Here is a 15,747-nt window from a genome sequence, read left to right as displayed (position 1 = left end):
AAGAAATCACCAACACCACATTCAACTACGAAGAGTAATAGTCACATAGGGTAAGCAAATACCTGTCTACTATGGTATCAGCCTGTAAAACATCTCCACAGACAATGTGGGGATAAAATTCACCAGGAAATTCCAACAGAAGTCTGTCTATTAGACAAAGTCGACCCAGTAGCGCTTGCCAGTTGCTAGACTCAGTTTGGGTTCCGAGAATACAATTTAAGACATAATCAACACCACCAATACCAATGGACCCTATAAAAAAAAGTTGATAAAATAAGGATTAGATATGTTCACAGTCTAAATTCTGATCTAAATAAAGATCAGAACTGTATCATATAAAAATACACATCATGTGCCCAAATTATCCCCCTGCCAAACTGCTGAAATACTGTTCTCTTTGCTGTGCTGATATTGCATAAATCCTGCATTAAATTTAAAACACTTCAATATATTCACTTGTAATTGTAACTGAATTATATATGAAGAGCTATTATTACCAGATTTAAGTATTTCTCTCCCAACTGCCAGCTCGCCTGCTTGGCCTTTACACATCTCCAATAGTGTTGAGACTGAAAGTTGACTTGTTCGACTATAAGAAATTAAAAACAAAAAATAACTCTTAGCAGATGCTTTCAAGGAAAAACATTCTAATCATTATATTTCAATAATCATTAGCTTGGAACTGGGCATGGAAAATGATTTCACATCACTTTATTCCAATACATTTCTATAATTCTCTATGTGTAAGCTACCAATAGTTGTGACATTTTTTACAAGGATACATCCAGAAATGTAATGTCTATCCATAATAAATAAACAAAAACCCCAATAGGACCTCATCCTCTTGCAAAAAAAGGCCAAATCCAGGAATGCAGCAACACAAGGAACAGTTCTATTTCACTTATTCCTTTAACTTTAGATATTGTATTGCTAAGACTATTGCTGGGGCATCTTTAGCTGCAGTTACAGAAGAAATGCTGCTCAGGAGCTAAACCTAAGAGACAAAAGTCAAGCTGGTGGACGTCTGCATCTAGTTTACAGTACAGGTGAAGAAATGGTTGGTCTGGCAGAACAAATGGGGTAGCTTGGAACAGGAAGACAAGGCCTACTCAAGCCAGAAATGCCAAGGGCATTCACTCAGGACAGCCATCTCCTAACATTAGACTGTGAAATAAAAAGTAGAAGTGTTATGTTAACACTTCATGGCACAGATGTACAACAGCTTTTGTTGAAGTAGGAAACATACGTGATTGGTACTTGCTGAAGGGTACTTGTGACTGCTTAAAGGTGAGTCATGAGAATTAGACAAAAGCAATATCAACTAAGATGGAGGGAATGGTTGATGACTGCACCTAACATCTTCCTTTATTTTAAGGAGGAAGAAAGGCCTTAGGAAAACAAAGTATCATTTAAGATCTATTATGTTGGAAAAATACAGGTGCCTTCAAAGCCTACATCTTTCAAGCCAGAAGTTTGTTGGTAGCAATTAGACTTTAACAAAAACAAGATATATTTACGCTTATGATCCACACATTTTATTTCACCACCAACTATAAACGGTCTCCTAGTTCCACATAAATAGCAACAAATGAAGCTTCAAGACATTTCAGTAACAATCCAAAATAAATTTGAAGGTCATGAGACACCATACCTGTTGGCATCTGCACATTTAACTAATATCGTCTCAACAACTGGCTTAAGAAGTCGCTGTAGTTTAGTCCTCTCTGCCAAAGTATGACAGGGAGTATATACCAGCATGGCTCTTAAAGTTTTCTAAGAGAAAGGAAATAAGCAATACATATGAAATCAAATTAGCTGCATGGTTTTTAAATTGTTTGAGAGAGTTGTAAATAGTTTTATAAAATTGTACTCAAAAGATCAGTGAAACATTCAAAGGATAAATAGCTTACTACATATGCACTGTTGGAATTAGTCATGTATTCTTTGAGACTGGAAAGAACCTAGTCATACAAGTACTGTTAATACTTAGCACTGTGGCAAGCATTTCCTTATATTTGGCCAGGGGAGTCATGCCATTTCGTTCTTGCTGAGGATTTTGTTCATCCTGCTTTCAGATGATGGTTAAAAGTTAAGTCACCAGTGGTGCTCAACAACAATTACTAGTATTCCTGACTTCATGTATCTCCTTCCCTTTCCCTCCCCTTCAAACATGAAGTAACTTCAAAATTACTAGAATACAATGAGTAAATGGCTACTTACTAAAGCAGCAACATACACTTTGTAGACAGGGTCAGCACAGACCATGGACAGCACACTGCAGCAGGATTCCACCACCACATCTCCTGAGATACTGGTCTGAGATGACCCGCTAGCTGCTCCCAGAGCTCCAGCACTTGTGTTGTTTCCATTGCTACCTCCAGAATTTCCAGTGCCTTCACCATTAGCCAGTAATAGAGCACCACTAACATCATGGGAAAGACGTCTAAGTGCCATCTCTCGTATATTCCAGTTTCGAGAAAACAAGCAGCCAACTAACTCCATTCCAAATACCTGCCAAGGAAAAAAGCAATGTTACAGGAGTCAAACTGAAGGATACTGCAACTGAAGTACCTAAGAAGAGCAATCAAAAAGAGGAAAGAAATGTTTCTGGTAAAAAAAATCACCTTAAGAAGTCTGACAGCAAAAATGTGTCAGAAAGTACAGTGTCTTAAAAAAGATTCTGTGATAGAAATGAAACATCATAAATGGTAAGTCATTGGTTCTCCAAAAACTCTGTTAAGAGAAGTGGGAGGATGACTATATGGATGGCTTCATTCACTTTGAATTTTTATTTTTTCAGTATAGAGTTTATTTCTAGACATTGATATAAACAACCCTGAAACCAAAGTCCGGCTATACCAGACAAAAATTAGAGCAGACTTGGAATGGATAGGTGATACGAGTTCTCTCACTTAAGTGTGACCCCTGCTCAGCTGAATCCACCTCCTGACTCTAGAAGTTATTTAGGTCATTCAGCTCCTGCAGCACAACTTGGGTAACAGTAAGTGCCAACTTTATATTTATGTCACACTTGCACAACCAAAGCTAGAGTTAAGAATACTACATTTTATCACATGGACCTTTAATATGAGTCCTGAGATGGGAGTCCAAAACTGAAACCCCAGTTGAAACAAGACTGGAAAACCTTCTCTTCTGATGCAAGTTAAATATAATTCTTTCCAATAATAATCAACCATAAAGCTGATGGGATTCAGAGTAAGTTTTTGAATTATTAGTATGACGAATCTAGCAAAACAGTTCAAAATCAGTTTTTGCATTTGAAGCTTCTTTTACAAAGTAAAAGCTACCTGAATCCATGGCTCAGCTAAATCTTTATAGGCAGAAGGGATGTGCTGGACCCCATAATGTGTAAGGTTAAAATTGCTATCTTGAGTTCTTCTCTGTGATCCAGCTGTAGATTGCTGCTGAGTTTGTTGCTGAACCACACGGAGAACAGAAGAATCCACAGGGCTTGGCAAATCATGACTACAGATTAACAACAAATAACGTGGATTAACAAATGAAACATTTACTGAAGTAAATACTTCAGTATATTTAGGAACATCAACTAAGGATCCAGAAACAGACAGTTTGTTATACACAGACTGAATCCTTACCTGTAGAAATCATGAGATCTCCATTTAGATCTACAAAGTGGACAGATAAGTGGCTCTCTGTTTCTTCTGCATTCTTCTGCCCCTGAAACACAGCAACAGGATAATATGTACTTCAGTTTTACAGTATATAAAACAAGAAGATGGCATTACTATTTCTAAGTTTTACTGAAGAAGGTTAGTTTCACGATAAGTGCTTCTTAACTGAGCCATTTGCAGCAGCCTGAGAAATACAGGCATTTAAGCATTTTTTTTTCATACAGAAAATGCTTCAGTTTAGCACTACAATTAATATTAAAAGTTTTGAACTGAAATGCAGTTCCTTTTGTACCTCAAACATAGGCAATACTTCTTCAAAAGTAGTAAAATACGGGAGATGGAATTTTATTTGTTAAAGCAAACTGTAACTCTTTATGTACTTCATTTAAAGTAGTATGTAAGTGTACTGGTAATTCACTATGTAATCCTAGCTGATAGCAGATGACTTGCATGCAAATCACAGAGGGCTAAGTCTGTTCCTAATCTTGCTCTAATTGGACATCATCTCTTTACTCGGGTAAAAGAGGCTTAAACTTCTAGACCTGCAGTTAACTTCTTTCTCAAAGCATCAAATTACAAACTTGATTTGTGAGTAACTTGATAAAATAAGGCATATCGATAGTACCCAAAAGATATCAAACTATCAAAGAGCTATCTGTCATCACTTAAGAACAGGTTTCTGATTTGGGGGTTTTGTTTTTTTGTTTTGGGGTTTTTTTTTTTCACTTCTAAAACAAACAAAAATCCCCAATGAAAACACACTAAGTTATAATACTTTTGCATATTTAGAGTCACCAGAACTTAACAACACAAAGATGACAGCGTACATATTGACATGCAGTGGTGGTGTAATTTGTTCCTGCAGCCATCTTCACACACAGTTAGGCTCTCTTCATCCAGCATGCCTAACAAACAAATGGGGCACATCTGTTCTTCTTCATCCTTCATACTATAAAAATAGATATTTGTGATTGTAAAAGTGGCATATCAGAATTCAGAACAAGCTTTAATAGTGAAAAAAGATTAACTTCCAGTTTGGAACAGTCAATCCAAATAACTATAGGCTATTCATGAATCATTCTCCTCAACCCTGGTCTGGATAAGTAAGCAACCAAATTTTTAGAAGCACTGAGTACAGACAACACTTTGTTGAAATGAAAGGGAAAGTCATAAAATTCCTGACATCTTTTCAAACTAGGTCAGAATCCGATTAGAGATTGAAAGGCCCAACCTTGGGCACTTACTTTTTTTTCCCCTAGGGCTTCTTTAAACAAACCAGCCTTTGCTTTTTTACTTATCATTTGGTTTTGAAAACCTAAGAAATTCTTATGTTTTGAAAGCTACCCACATTGTTTTCCATCACACTCCTTTCAGCATATTGAGTCACAAGGTACTCATTAGCCCATTACAGGAAACTGTAAACACTATTTGAATAACGTTATGTAAAACTCAAAAAATTAACAGAGGATAACAGCCACTCAAGAACTGTCTGCCACAAACAGAAACAGATGCAATAGATTCACATGAACACTAACATACCTACACATCACATGGGGATTTAAAAAAAAAAAAATTCCCTGTTTTACATGCTGCTTCCATTTTATATACCCCACCTTAATTTTTAAACACGTATAACCAGAGATTTAGCCAGAAAAATTATTTTGAATTTCAACAACACGTAGTGAAAACCACATATTTTAATCTTCTGTAATATTGTTTAAATGTGCAAAACTCTTACTGTTCATAGCAAAAATTTCTATACACATATATTCACTTCTGTTTCCTTGCAAATGGTTGACACTGTTTTTAGCCTTGAAAAATCCACAAAAATAAGCTTACAGTGAAAAATTCATTGCCACAGCAAGTATAGGAACACAAGAATTAATGTAAAACTTATCTCTGAAGAATTAGTAGTAAAATAATTGCAAGTCACAGTAATTATTAGAACTGATTAAACTTTTAACTCAAATGAATCTTACATTCAGTGTTCTCCAATATTTATATCATGCAACATTAGACTTGCACAAAACAGCAACTTATCTCATTGAACCAGTAATGCTAGGAACTAATCATCAGGTGTACTGGCAAACAACTGAAAAATCTTTCATCCTGTAAAAAACCGAGAACTAATGCAGTGAAGTTCACAATCCAGTGAAGCCAATTCTATTCTATTCTTTCCTACACAACGTATCTACATTAAAGGAACTGGCTTGCCAGATAAGTAGTTCCAGAGTAGATTATGTATTTAACTGCTTTGTTTATGCAAATTATTTACAGCGACACAATTTGGCAGTTTGGAAAAATAAGTAAAAGATTACAAGAAATTAAGGTCACAATCTGTACATCAGAATTATAAACCTATCTGAATATATTCATCTAACTGTAGGCTTATTATCACAAAGTAACATATCAAGGTACTCCTTAAGTTAGGTTTCCCTTTACACAAAAGAAAGCCTCAGTTTAGGTTGCCTTCTGTCATTTGACCTCTAGAAGATGTCTGTTCACCCACTAATGCATGCACAAATCACTTGTTTAAAAAATTAACCAGTATCTTTCCAAAATCAAGGAAAAGAGCATGTAAATGCACTCAAGTAGTAGAAATCGGGGGGGTGGGGGTGTCAGAATCAAACATCACTTAAAATTGATAAATAAGGCGTTGCTTAATATTGTTTAAACTATTAAGATTCTTATAGTTTATTAGCTTCCTTAAAATAATGTAATTACCCATTTTACATGAAGTGGGTTTTTAAAATATATGCTTATATTGTTATATATTTTTTAACATATGTTTACAAAAAACAAGAGTGCATTTACCCAAAAGTTTTTCAGTATATTGTCACAGGCACAAGCATTTCTCCGAAGCAGAACAAGAGAAAAAGAAAAATCACATTTCTTCATTTGTCAACATTTGCACAAATGCTGTGAACATTTGAACAAATGCACACAAACAGGTTTCCAAAGTTAATATATGCTTCAGTCTTGCACTTATATTTCAAAAGTTTGTTTCCCAGATTCAGAAAGGGTCAAAAAAATTTGTTTCACAACTCTACTTAACATTTTTCAAACAGAAGTTATAAAGCAAATATGCCCACTTGGTACCACAGTGACTAATGTATGCTTGAGTCGATTGTTTGCAAATACAGAGACTTAACATGGCTTGACATGAAAGCAGCTTTGAACAAAAAGAATGTAGGTGATTCTAAACCTCCAAAATTAGAAGAAAACTATAGAATAAGGTTTTTAATTCCTTTAGAAAAATACTAACCTGTTTTCTGAACTAGATGTGGAAGTACTAGATGATGACAATGTATGAGAATTGGACATGCGTGAGACAAACTTCTGGATGGTGTTACGAGATGGAGCTTTGATCCTCGAGCTACGCCTACTGTGATATTTCTGGAACAAACTCTCAACCTAACATCAGAAAAAGATAGCAACAGTCGTATTTATGCTATGAATAGCTTGTACTTAAAAGTAATATTACTGAAGCTTAACTATTGCTAAAAAAAGATCTATTCACCTTCACAATAATGCATTAGCAGTAGTAGCAGAAGCAGGAATTTCAGAAGTCTTACTAATAAACAGATCACAAGAAACACTTTACAACAAAAACATATTTTCTTATTAAAAATAAACAACAGCTTTAGCTATACAACCAATTACTTCTGAAGACCCTAATTCTGTTTACCTTTCAGTTTATCAGCGAGACAAATATACAAATTTGAGTAGAAATTCCAAGATTTGAATCACTTACTAAACTACAGTGCTCTATGTTTTAGTTACATCTTTTATTTGCAGCTATTTTTTTTCTGCTTACAAAGTTCTTGAGACTGAGTTAAAGATATAATTAAAAACATATATTCTTGTTGCTTTGAAAAGCAACAGTTTTCAGCATTTTTAAGACAATGTCCCAAAGACTCTTATCTGGAGTGTATTTTAGATCTGCCATTAGATCTATTAGAAAACAATTACCTCAAAGTTCTTCAGTGTCTTTCTCCAGAGCATTGGGTCTGAGGGTTCAAGCTGGAACACCCGCAGCATAACAAACAGCAGATGAATACAAAATGTCCCACGGCCACAGCTACAGGTCTGCAAAGAAAAGTATATGCTAAGGTTCTACTGAATTGATAATTACATAGATAATTTTCCCACATTTAAGTGCATCATAGCATATATACTACCCACTCCCTGCAAAAAGTAGTCATTTATGCAAACTATTTCAAATATAGGCATAAATGTCTTCTTTCATGGCCTTATAGAAAATGTAAATTGCCAAAATATTTTTCAGGAATATACATGGAAAAGCAGAGAGTTATTACACCAGTTTTCAACTGACACCCCCCTCCCTTTTAAATTTTTTTTTAAATCAACTGAAGCTATTGCTACACTTCATACTAGAAGGAATTTATGCATATAATCACCATATACCCATAACACGACAGCGATCAAACCTAAATGAGATGCTTCTGTTTACTCAAAAACTTAGATGTTCCGCAATGCAGCATCACATTAGTACTATGAAAGTCTACAAAAAGGGCCTCTCTATGGGTATTAATGAAATTATCACACCATTAAAGGAATTACGTCATGTGCTTGTCATCTATATATATATCCCATGAATAGCAGAAATAAAGTGTTCCAGAGTCAGAACTAGGAAAATGAAGCGGCCAAATTTAGGCCAAAAGTACTTAAGATACATAATTCAGAGCCACTTCTAGGAATGCAAAACGGACAGGGCAATAGTAATTGCTTCCAAACTAGAGGGGTTTTTTTGGTTTTTTTTAAAGGGAAACTTTAGACAAAACTAATATACTTGCTACATATTTGACAAAATACAAACTGATCTTTATATTACATGAGCACAGATTACAACTTTTAAACATTACTTTAAAGAACCCTTATCATGGGTTGGTGACTAACTCGATCTAATTTGGTTTTGCACATTTTTCCAAGATTAACTATAAATTAATAAAAGCTACAGACAACACAAAAACATCCTTTACCTGAGGCCCAATAAACACTCTGTATTTATTATCAGGGCTGTCTCCTCCAATTAAGAAAGAGTTGGGTCCTATCTGCTGCAGCAAGTACAGCCTGGCTCGCATAACTTTGTTGACACGACGATTTGTTTCCTCAGGGCTGTATGGAGAGAAGCCATCTGGAGATGGGGCTCGTCGAGGTGGTGTTATTCGTCCACTCTGAAACTACATAAGCAGTTCCATCATAAGCATTTCCAGGACAACAGTAAGTTTAATTAGGTGTTGGGGTTTTTTTCCCCTCCAAATGACAACAGAATAAGAGAGTGCCCGAAACCTGAAACTACTACAACCTGCTCAGACTATATGATTTTAAAAGGATTACTTTTCTCCATGCCCAGAACTTGACGGCAGAAAAACTGAAATTTTGTACCTGAAATTGTCTGACGTTACGACAGAAAAGCAGTCTAGTAAAGACTTGAAAATGGATGCAATTCATTGGTTGCCTTACCATATTATTACTGAATTAGCAAGTATAATTCCATCAGAAGATAATCATAGATTGTGACTCAATACAAGAAATTATTATATAAGGTTATAATGCTAATACATTTCATAAATGAAGAAATCCTATGACTACAGTTTACAAAAGGGAATATATGCTCAGTGAAGAACAAAAGTTGAAGAAATTCCAAAGAAAAGGAAAAAGGATACAGCTTCCTCTCCTTTGCACAATTAAAGCAACTTTCAGCTCAGGATGAGGTTTCTTTTTCTTGTTTTGTTTCCCCATGATCAAAAATTCAATGGCCCAACCTTTTATTAATATTGTTTTCATTTAAATTCTTCACATTTATAACATTATAAGATGCATTAATGGCTCTGTCCAATTTCAAATCTTCTGCTTTCATTTATATCCACTTTGAATTTTATGTTATGGTGTAGGTTATAATTGACTCATTGTCCATCAGTTAAGTAAAAGATAGCCTGAACGTCTAAGTTTTTTCATGTGAAAGGTTAATATAAAACAAAGAAATACAATCAAGTAGAAAGGGATCAAAGACTAAATCAGATAGTTTGGTGGGTTGTTGTGGTTTTCATTTGTGGTTTGGGTTTTTTTTTTTTTTAACCTTTCAATTTCTCTTGTCAAGAGGAAAGGCACTGTGCTGCAGGGCTGTAGCTTGTAATATTCATCCCTAGTTCACAGGAATGGCAGCACATGTTTTAATTGATTTTGGAAATTTTGTTTAGAGCAATGGGACAATAAAAACAATTAGACCTTATTGCACTGTGAAGTTGTAGACAAGTCAACTGAAGCTTAACTGTGGATGAGCATTTTTATAACAAGCAAACCTATTAGATACTATTGCTCAAAATATTATACTCTTGATCTTCTTTAATGAAGCCAGTTGCTATTGCTCAAAACATTCTATTCCAGATCTTCTCATATGTAATGACAGCGACTTTAGTCTTCTAACAATGCACATATCTAAATCTTCCCTGATCTGTACATAAAGATCAGTTCTGGAATAGAGGATCACAAATAGCATACCAGTAACAATTTTCTGCAGAAATCTTAATCCAGTCAACAATCCTATCCCTGATGGAATATACCTGCCTGAAGAACCGACATGCAAAACTACAGGAAAAAAACCAAACTACTAGCACCTCTTCGTGCAAATCAAGCTAAGAGAACATACATGTCTTCATGACTGAGTATATTTATTGATTTATTTCCTAGAAATAAAAACTGAAAGCAGGACTGAATTAAAAGGAAAACACACACCTAAGAGTAGAGAATAAAATTCCACACGAGCAGCGTAATGTGAGATATGCTCCGCGTATCTCACTCAAGCAATAACCTGTCATAATCCCTTTATATTAGCATCTTGCCCTACACAGGGAGGATTAATTGCCTCTATAAGCAAAAGATTGCAGAATATAGCCAAATTAAAAATTACATTGCAGCTTGCAACTTACAGGCACTGGAGATACCCTTTTTCTTCTAACACCTGGAGATTCAGATTTAACCGTCCTAGAAGATGATGAAGAGGAGCTACTAGGAGAAGGACTACGTCTTCCTTTCTGTGTAGGTGAAGCAGTGCTTTGTCCTTCAGCTTGAGATTCTAGAGAGACTTTGTTCATTTCTGCTCCATCTCCTTTCCCGGGGATAGGTTTCACCACCTTGCAGGAATTAAACCATGTGTTAGAATTACAAATTGATCATTTTAGACTAAAGCAAAACAAATTAATCAAAACTTGTTTTGCTAGCATTATGTAATTAAGCCATCATCCAGACATCCAACATTTGCATAATCCCTAGGTTCTAATATTAAACATCTAATAGGTGTTACCTTGTTAATCTATATACAACACAAAAGCAAGAACTTTTTTCTCTGTCCATTTGTTCCACTTAGTTGTGGCAGTAACTGATTTGATACTCAAAGTACTTCTGTAATTGCCATTCCTGATATCTCAAAGGACAGTAGTTCTCCCATTTGGATAGTAGGAGCCAAAAGAATTTTCTTCTACCAGCATTATCTGCTTATTAAGAGCGATAATGTTGGATCCATCTGTTATACACAGTATCAGTGAGAAATACTAGGGTTGCTATTTCTACAGCACAACACTTGTTGCAAAGTAAAAATTACTTTAAACCTGGAGGCAATGCTGCAAATTAAGGTGTGCCGTACCCTATGAGAATCACACCTGGGTTTTCTGCCTGCCGTACAAGTAAAACAGCTACACCACATCTGGTATCTGAGCTAATCACCATGCACAGTGCTGCACTACATGCATAGACACATGTACTTAAGCAGAGTATATACACGTCTAATACAGTGCTTTATTGCATGAGCACTGAATTTTGACACTGAGGTATGGAATATTTCAAGACAACTTTCAGCTGCCTGCCTCTCAGACCCACATAATGCATGAAAACAGTAAGACCCCTGGGAATCAAATTAAAAGCAGTCACAGTGGGCAGATTCAGTTTTAGTTCTACGTTCCTCCATGTCTTAGTGGCTTGACTCAAAGGTGGAAGGAAGCTCCAAGTAACACTTCACATTAACAGCACACACCTCTTCTAGAAAGTTCCAGAGGTCTCTGATTTAGGCAAAAAATGGAAGGTGCTTTCCCAGCTCAGGGTATGGGGAGGAAGAGACATCCAGATGCAGTGCCTTTCTATCTGATGATTTGGACTGCATTCACAATCCACAAATAGCATGAAATGCCATTGGAAACTGAAGCTTTTAACTCATCCAACTGAAGCTATTCCACTATCCAGAAATGCATTTCAGTTTCACCAGGCTACTGGGAGAAGAGGACAATGAGGAGGTTGTGGTCTAGCAGTTAGGCACTGCCTAAAAGAAGAAAAATCTGCATTTACAGCCTTGATCCAAGCACTGCTCATTTTGCTTTAAGAAGTCACCACACTTAATGTATTGCAAACCTGAACTTTTCAGAAACATTTGTTGCTATTGTGTTTAAATATACTGCTATCTGATTATGAAAGTGAACAGGATAAAGGAGAAGTATAAAAAGCAATGCAGCCTTTTTTTCCTCCTACCAAATACTGTAATGCTTTTTCTTTCCTGGAAGGTCAGAATGCAAACTCCTGTGCCTATGGACAAGTTATAGTTATCACCTGCTAGTGCTTGAAAACATTTAAAACATAAAATAGTAGTAATTGAGAATCTGGAGTGCGTGAAGTTGTATTAAAACCCCAGAAACCTCAAGGGAAGTGGGCTGAGCAGGGAAACAATTTAAAGCTATGCAATAACCAAGATGCATTTAAAAATTTTTAAAGTAAAAATTGTTTTGTGTTATTTGACCCATTGAGGTATTGCTTTTTTGGTGCACTTGTAAGTATTTTCAATGTTCTTTCTCATGACCGAAAGTTACCAACAGAACCCTCTTATTTCTATTCTAGAAAAGCTGTCCCCAAACAGTTGTTTACTGCATCAGATGATCTTAGCTTTAAATTAGCACTCCCACCAAGTGGTACATGGGAGTCACATTGGTACACGGGAGTCACATCAACCAATGCAACTACACTTATGGGTAACTAATGGCTATTAATTAACCAGCATTATACTGAATAGAATTGTAACTATGCTTAATAAGCTTCAGATTTGATCTGCCCACAATTTCTTAAAACCACTTCCAAGCCGTTTATAGAAAAGCATTACCCAAAGGGCTAACAGAATACTCTAGCATCAGAAGTTTAGCAGTTGAGACTTGTGTGAAGGAGTTACTCAGCTTTGGTTTTTTTCTGGTTCTAGTTTGTTTTTTTAATCTAGCAAAAATTCCATACACTTCTGTTACAATACACAGAAAACTTTAACATTTTCAAACTAAGGAAAGGTGAAGTCATGAAACCCCTAAGAATCAAGGGAGTACAAAGCACTATAATGCAGTTTTGCACTCAAACTTTTTACCTAATGAATAGGAGCTACTTTTGTTGTTGACATTAGAGGGCAGTGTTGTCACGGTATTATTTTATACTACAGAAAGCAGCACAGCTATACGACTTTTTCTTAAAAATAAACCTTAATAAATGCATACATTTCAGAAAGTCAGCCACAGTTTCCTGTCAACCACTCATAAAAAATGAGCAGGAGGACCATAATTAAGAGTATGCAAATTGTTCAGAAAAAGAGGTTTCTAATGGAAAGAAATTTAAGGGATTTTTACTTGTAATAGCTGTTACAGATACTGCCCTTCCATCAGTGCCACTTACCACAGGGCCTCTCCTGCTTCTTCTTTCCAGCCATTCATGCTTCCAGGCTGGCATACACGTTGCCTTGAGTTTCTCCCTGATCATGCGCTCTTCTGGGCGGTCATCCATCTTCTGCAACCCCCTGAGGGTTTCTTTATTCTCCATGTCACGACTACAGCAAAGAAAAAAAAATAGTCATAACCACAATTAATTTTAGTTAAAGTATATAACACCACAGCATTCTAAAACTTTGTGCTATCCTATTCTTCCTCTCCTTACAACACAGCTGCTAAAACATTACCTCCAACTGACTGCAGCAAGCCCTTTAAGAGTTACAACTAATTTGGTAGTATGCCATTTGCAGCATACCTGTTTGATGGTTATTTCTTTAAAATGCATGTATTGCTTCTAACATTGGACACCCAGTAAAAAGGAAGGTCTTGGCAAATATTAAACCAATACAAAAATTACCCTATGTCATGTCATTCACCAAAGGTTTCACAAGTGTTGTGATAGTTTGTGCATTCCTTGGCAATTCAAAGCTTGCAATCCCTTTTTTAAAACAATTTACAAAATGAATATAAATCAATGGTGAAATTTTCCATCTTCATAGGATGCACAAGGATGAAACCATGTACGTAGTGCCTCTTCCTATACATGAACTCTTCCTCAAATAAGAGGACTTCTAAACTAATATACAGTAAGTATGTTTAAAATAGACACAGAAGTCATGAAAGCAAGGCTAGTGGCCTTGAGAGTTGCTTTCTGAGTGACTGATGACTCAAAAGCTCTTCAAGTTAGCTATAATTATAGCAAAATTCACAGCAAGTTTGTATCTGTAAAATGAAAGCGTAATCCATCTGGGCTTGTACTTCTTTGACCTACAGCAAAGTAGTTGCTTGTGATTACTGGCAACAACAAAAAAGCAAAAAATACTGTCAGACACTGAAAAACAAACATGAACAGTCTAGAAGATTTCCTGATTCTGTTGAGCTATCTGCTAAATCACCAAGAAAACCACATTCTTAAGCAGCAGCCCACGATCCCCACCCATCTTCTTCAAGTTAGCTGCCTTTAAAAATAAGCAAGCTTGATTAAGTCAACTCTCAAAATGAAATTTTATTTCAAAAATAAAAATCACAACTTAAAGTGGAAGATAAGACTATAAAATAGTTCAGTTACAACTGCTGCTGTCACGCCTGCAGTCTTCAGCTTCTAAAACATTTAGCTATGCAGTTAAAACTACATTTATGTACTGTATGATGACCTACAACATATTCCCTGTAACACTGATTGCAATAAGGTTATGTTAAAATCACAATCCCTATGTTCATCAGCAATATATTACTAAGGTTCATTTATCACAAATCCCTACTTAGAAAAACAAGAAGTTTTTGCTGGTCAGAAGGAATACTCCAGTTATTTTTTTTTCTCTCATTGTAGAGACAAAGGAAACAAAGTATTCTGAGGCAGGAAATAACTCTTCCTGTTCAGTGCTGAAACGTAATAAGCAGATGGATACTGTAAACAAAATACATTTTCTTTCAAGCAACATCTAAACCTACTGTTAGTAACTGATTTTAGACACTCAGAACTGTGTCTAGCAATTAAAGACTTAAAAATATTTATAAATAGAAACACAATCCACCTAAGAATGAACATTTTTTTCAGTGGTTAAGCATTAATGCTTGCTTAACTTCAAAACTAATGCAAGTGACATAGAAAACAATATTATGGAATTCAATGCTGGGACAAAGAAAATTTCTAGAAACAGAGACAAAAATACCTAGTGATAATTCATGAAAAAAAAAGATATTATAGCAACAAGTAGAGTCCAAATGGAGAACGTGCCTAAAAGTTTAAAATAGGGGAAAACCTATCGCATAAAAAGGGTCAACTCTGCATTTTTTCCTCAGTCAAAAAATCAGTTCGAAGACAAAAATCTTTGCATAAGTACAGTACAGCTCTGAAATAATATAGGTGCAAGTTAAAAATACTCTGTTTTTATATTAGTTATTCCATGGCATGAACCATCTCAGTTGCATGAATACTTTGTATACAAGACAGAAAACACTGTCCCAGCAGTGAAAGAATGACACAGTATTTCATTTGTTCATATAATCATGATTAACTTCCTAACTGATATAAAAAAAGTCTTTTAGAGGCCCTCAGACTTGAATTCATGAACAATGTAATACAACAGTGGAGGCTTCACAATCTGTACTTGTTCTCTAAAAAGCAAAAGCAACTATCTTCCTCTCATGTGACAGCTAAACCGATCTACTCTCGCCTGCACAAAGAACTCTTGTGCTTTTCCTCCATGCAGGTGGGAAAGACCAACTGAGTGGGAAAGACCAACCCAGTCTGAAAGCTTTTGCTTAGTAAACCATGGCTATCTTTT

The 15,747-nt window shown here is 35.7% G+C and overlaps 1 protein-coding gene across 1 annotated transcript in view; it reads right to left on the bottom strand.

Moving 5' to 3' along the window:
- MAP3K1 (mitogen-activated protein kinase kinase kinase 1) overlaps nucleotides 1-15,747 on the bottom strand; it is a 58,714-nt gene that overhangs the window by 9,040 nt on the left and 33,927 nt on the right. The window contains exons 2-13 of the mRNA XM_075726120.1: nucleotides 13,368-13,518; nucleotides 10,607-10,810; nucleotides 8,657-8,857; nucleotides 7,626-7,742; nucleotides 6,919-7,067; nucleotides 4,481-4,602; nucleotides 3,618-3,699; nucleotides 3,309-3,486; nucleotides 2,221-2,511; nucleotides 1,652-1,773; nucleotides 498-589; nucleotides 63-252 (exon numbers count right to left, since the gene is read on the bottom strand). Of these exons, the coding sequence (XP_075582235.1) occupies nucleotides 63-252; nucleotides 498-589; nucleotides 1,652-1,773; nucleotides 2,221-2,511; nucleotides 3,309-3,486; nucleotides 3,618-3,699; nucleotides 4,481-4,602; nucleotides 6,919-7,067; nucleotides 7,626-7,742; nucleotides 8,657-8,857; nucleotides 10,607-10,810; nucleotides 13,368-13,518 (1,899 nt within the window). The remainder of the gene's footprint in view (nucleotides 1-62; nucleotides 253-497; nucleotides 590-1,651; nucleotides 1,774-2,220; nucleotides 2,512-3,308; nucleotides 3,487-3,617; nucleotides 3,700-4,480; nucleotides 4,603-6,918; nucleotides 7,068-7,625; nucleotides 7,743-8,656; nucleotides 8,858-10,606; nucleotides 10,811-13,367; nucleotides 13,519-15,747) is intronic.

The sequence above is a fragment of the Pelecanus crispus genome, chromosome Z (genome assembly GCF_030463565.1).
Source record: "Pelecanus crispus isolate bPelCri1 chromosome Z, bPelCri1.pri, whole genome shotgun sequence".
Taxonomy (NCBI): domain Eukaryota; kingdom Metazoa; phylum Chordata; class Aves; order Pelecaniformes; family Pelecanidae; genus Pelecanus; species Pelecanus crispus.
Note: the sequence above shows the minus strand (reverse complement) of the source record. Positions and strands in the feature narration are given on the sequence as shown.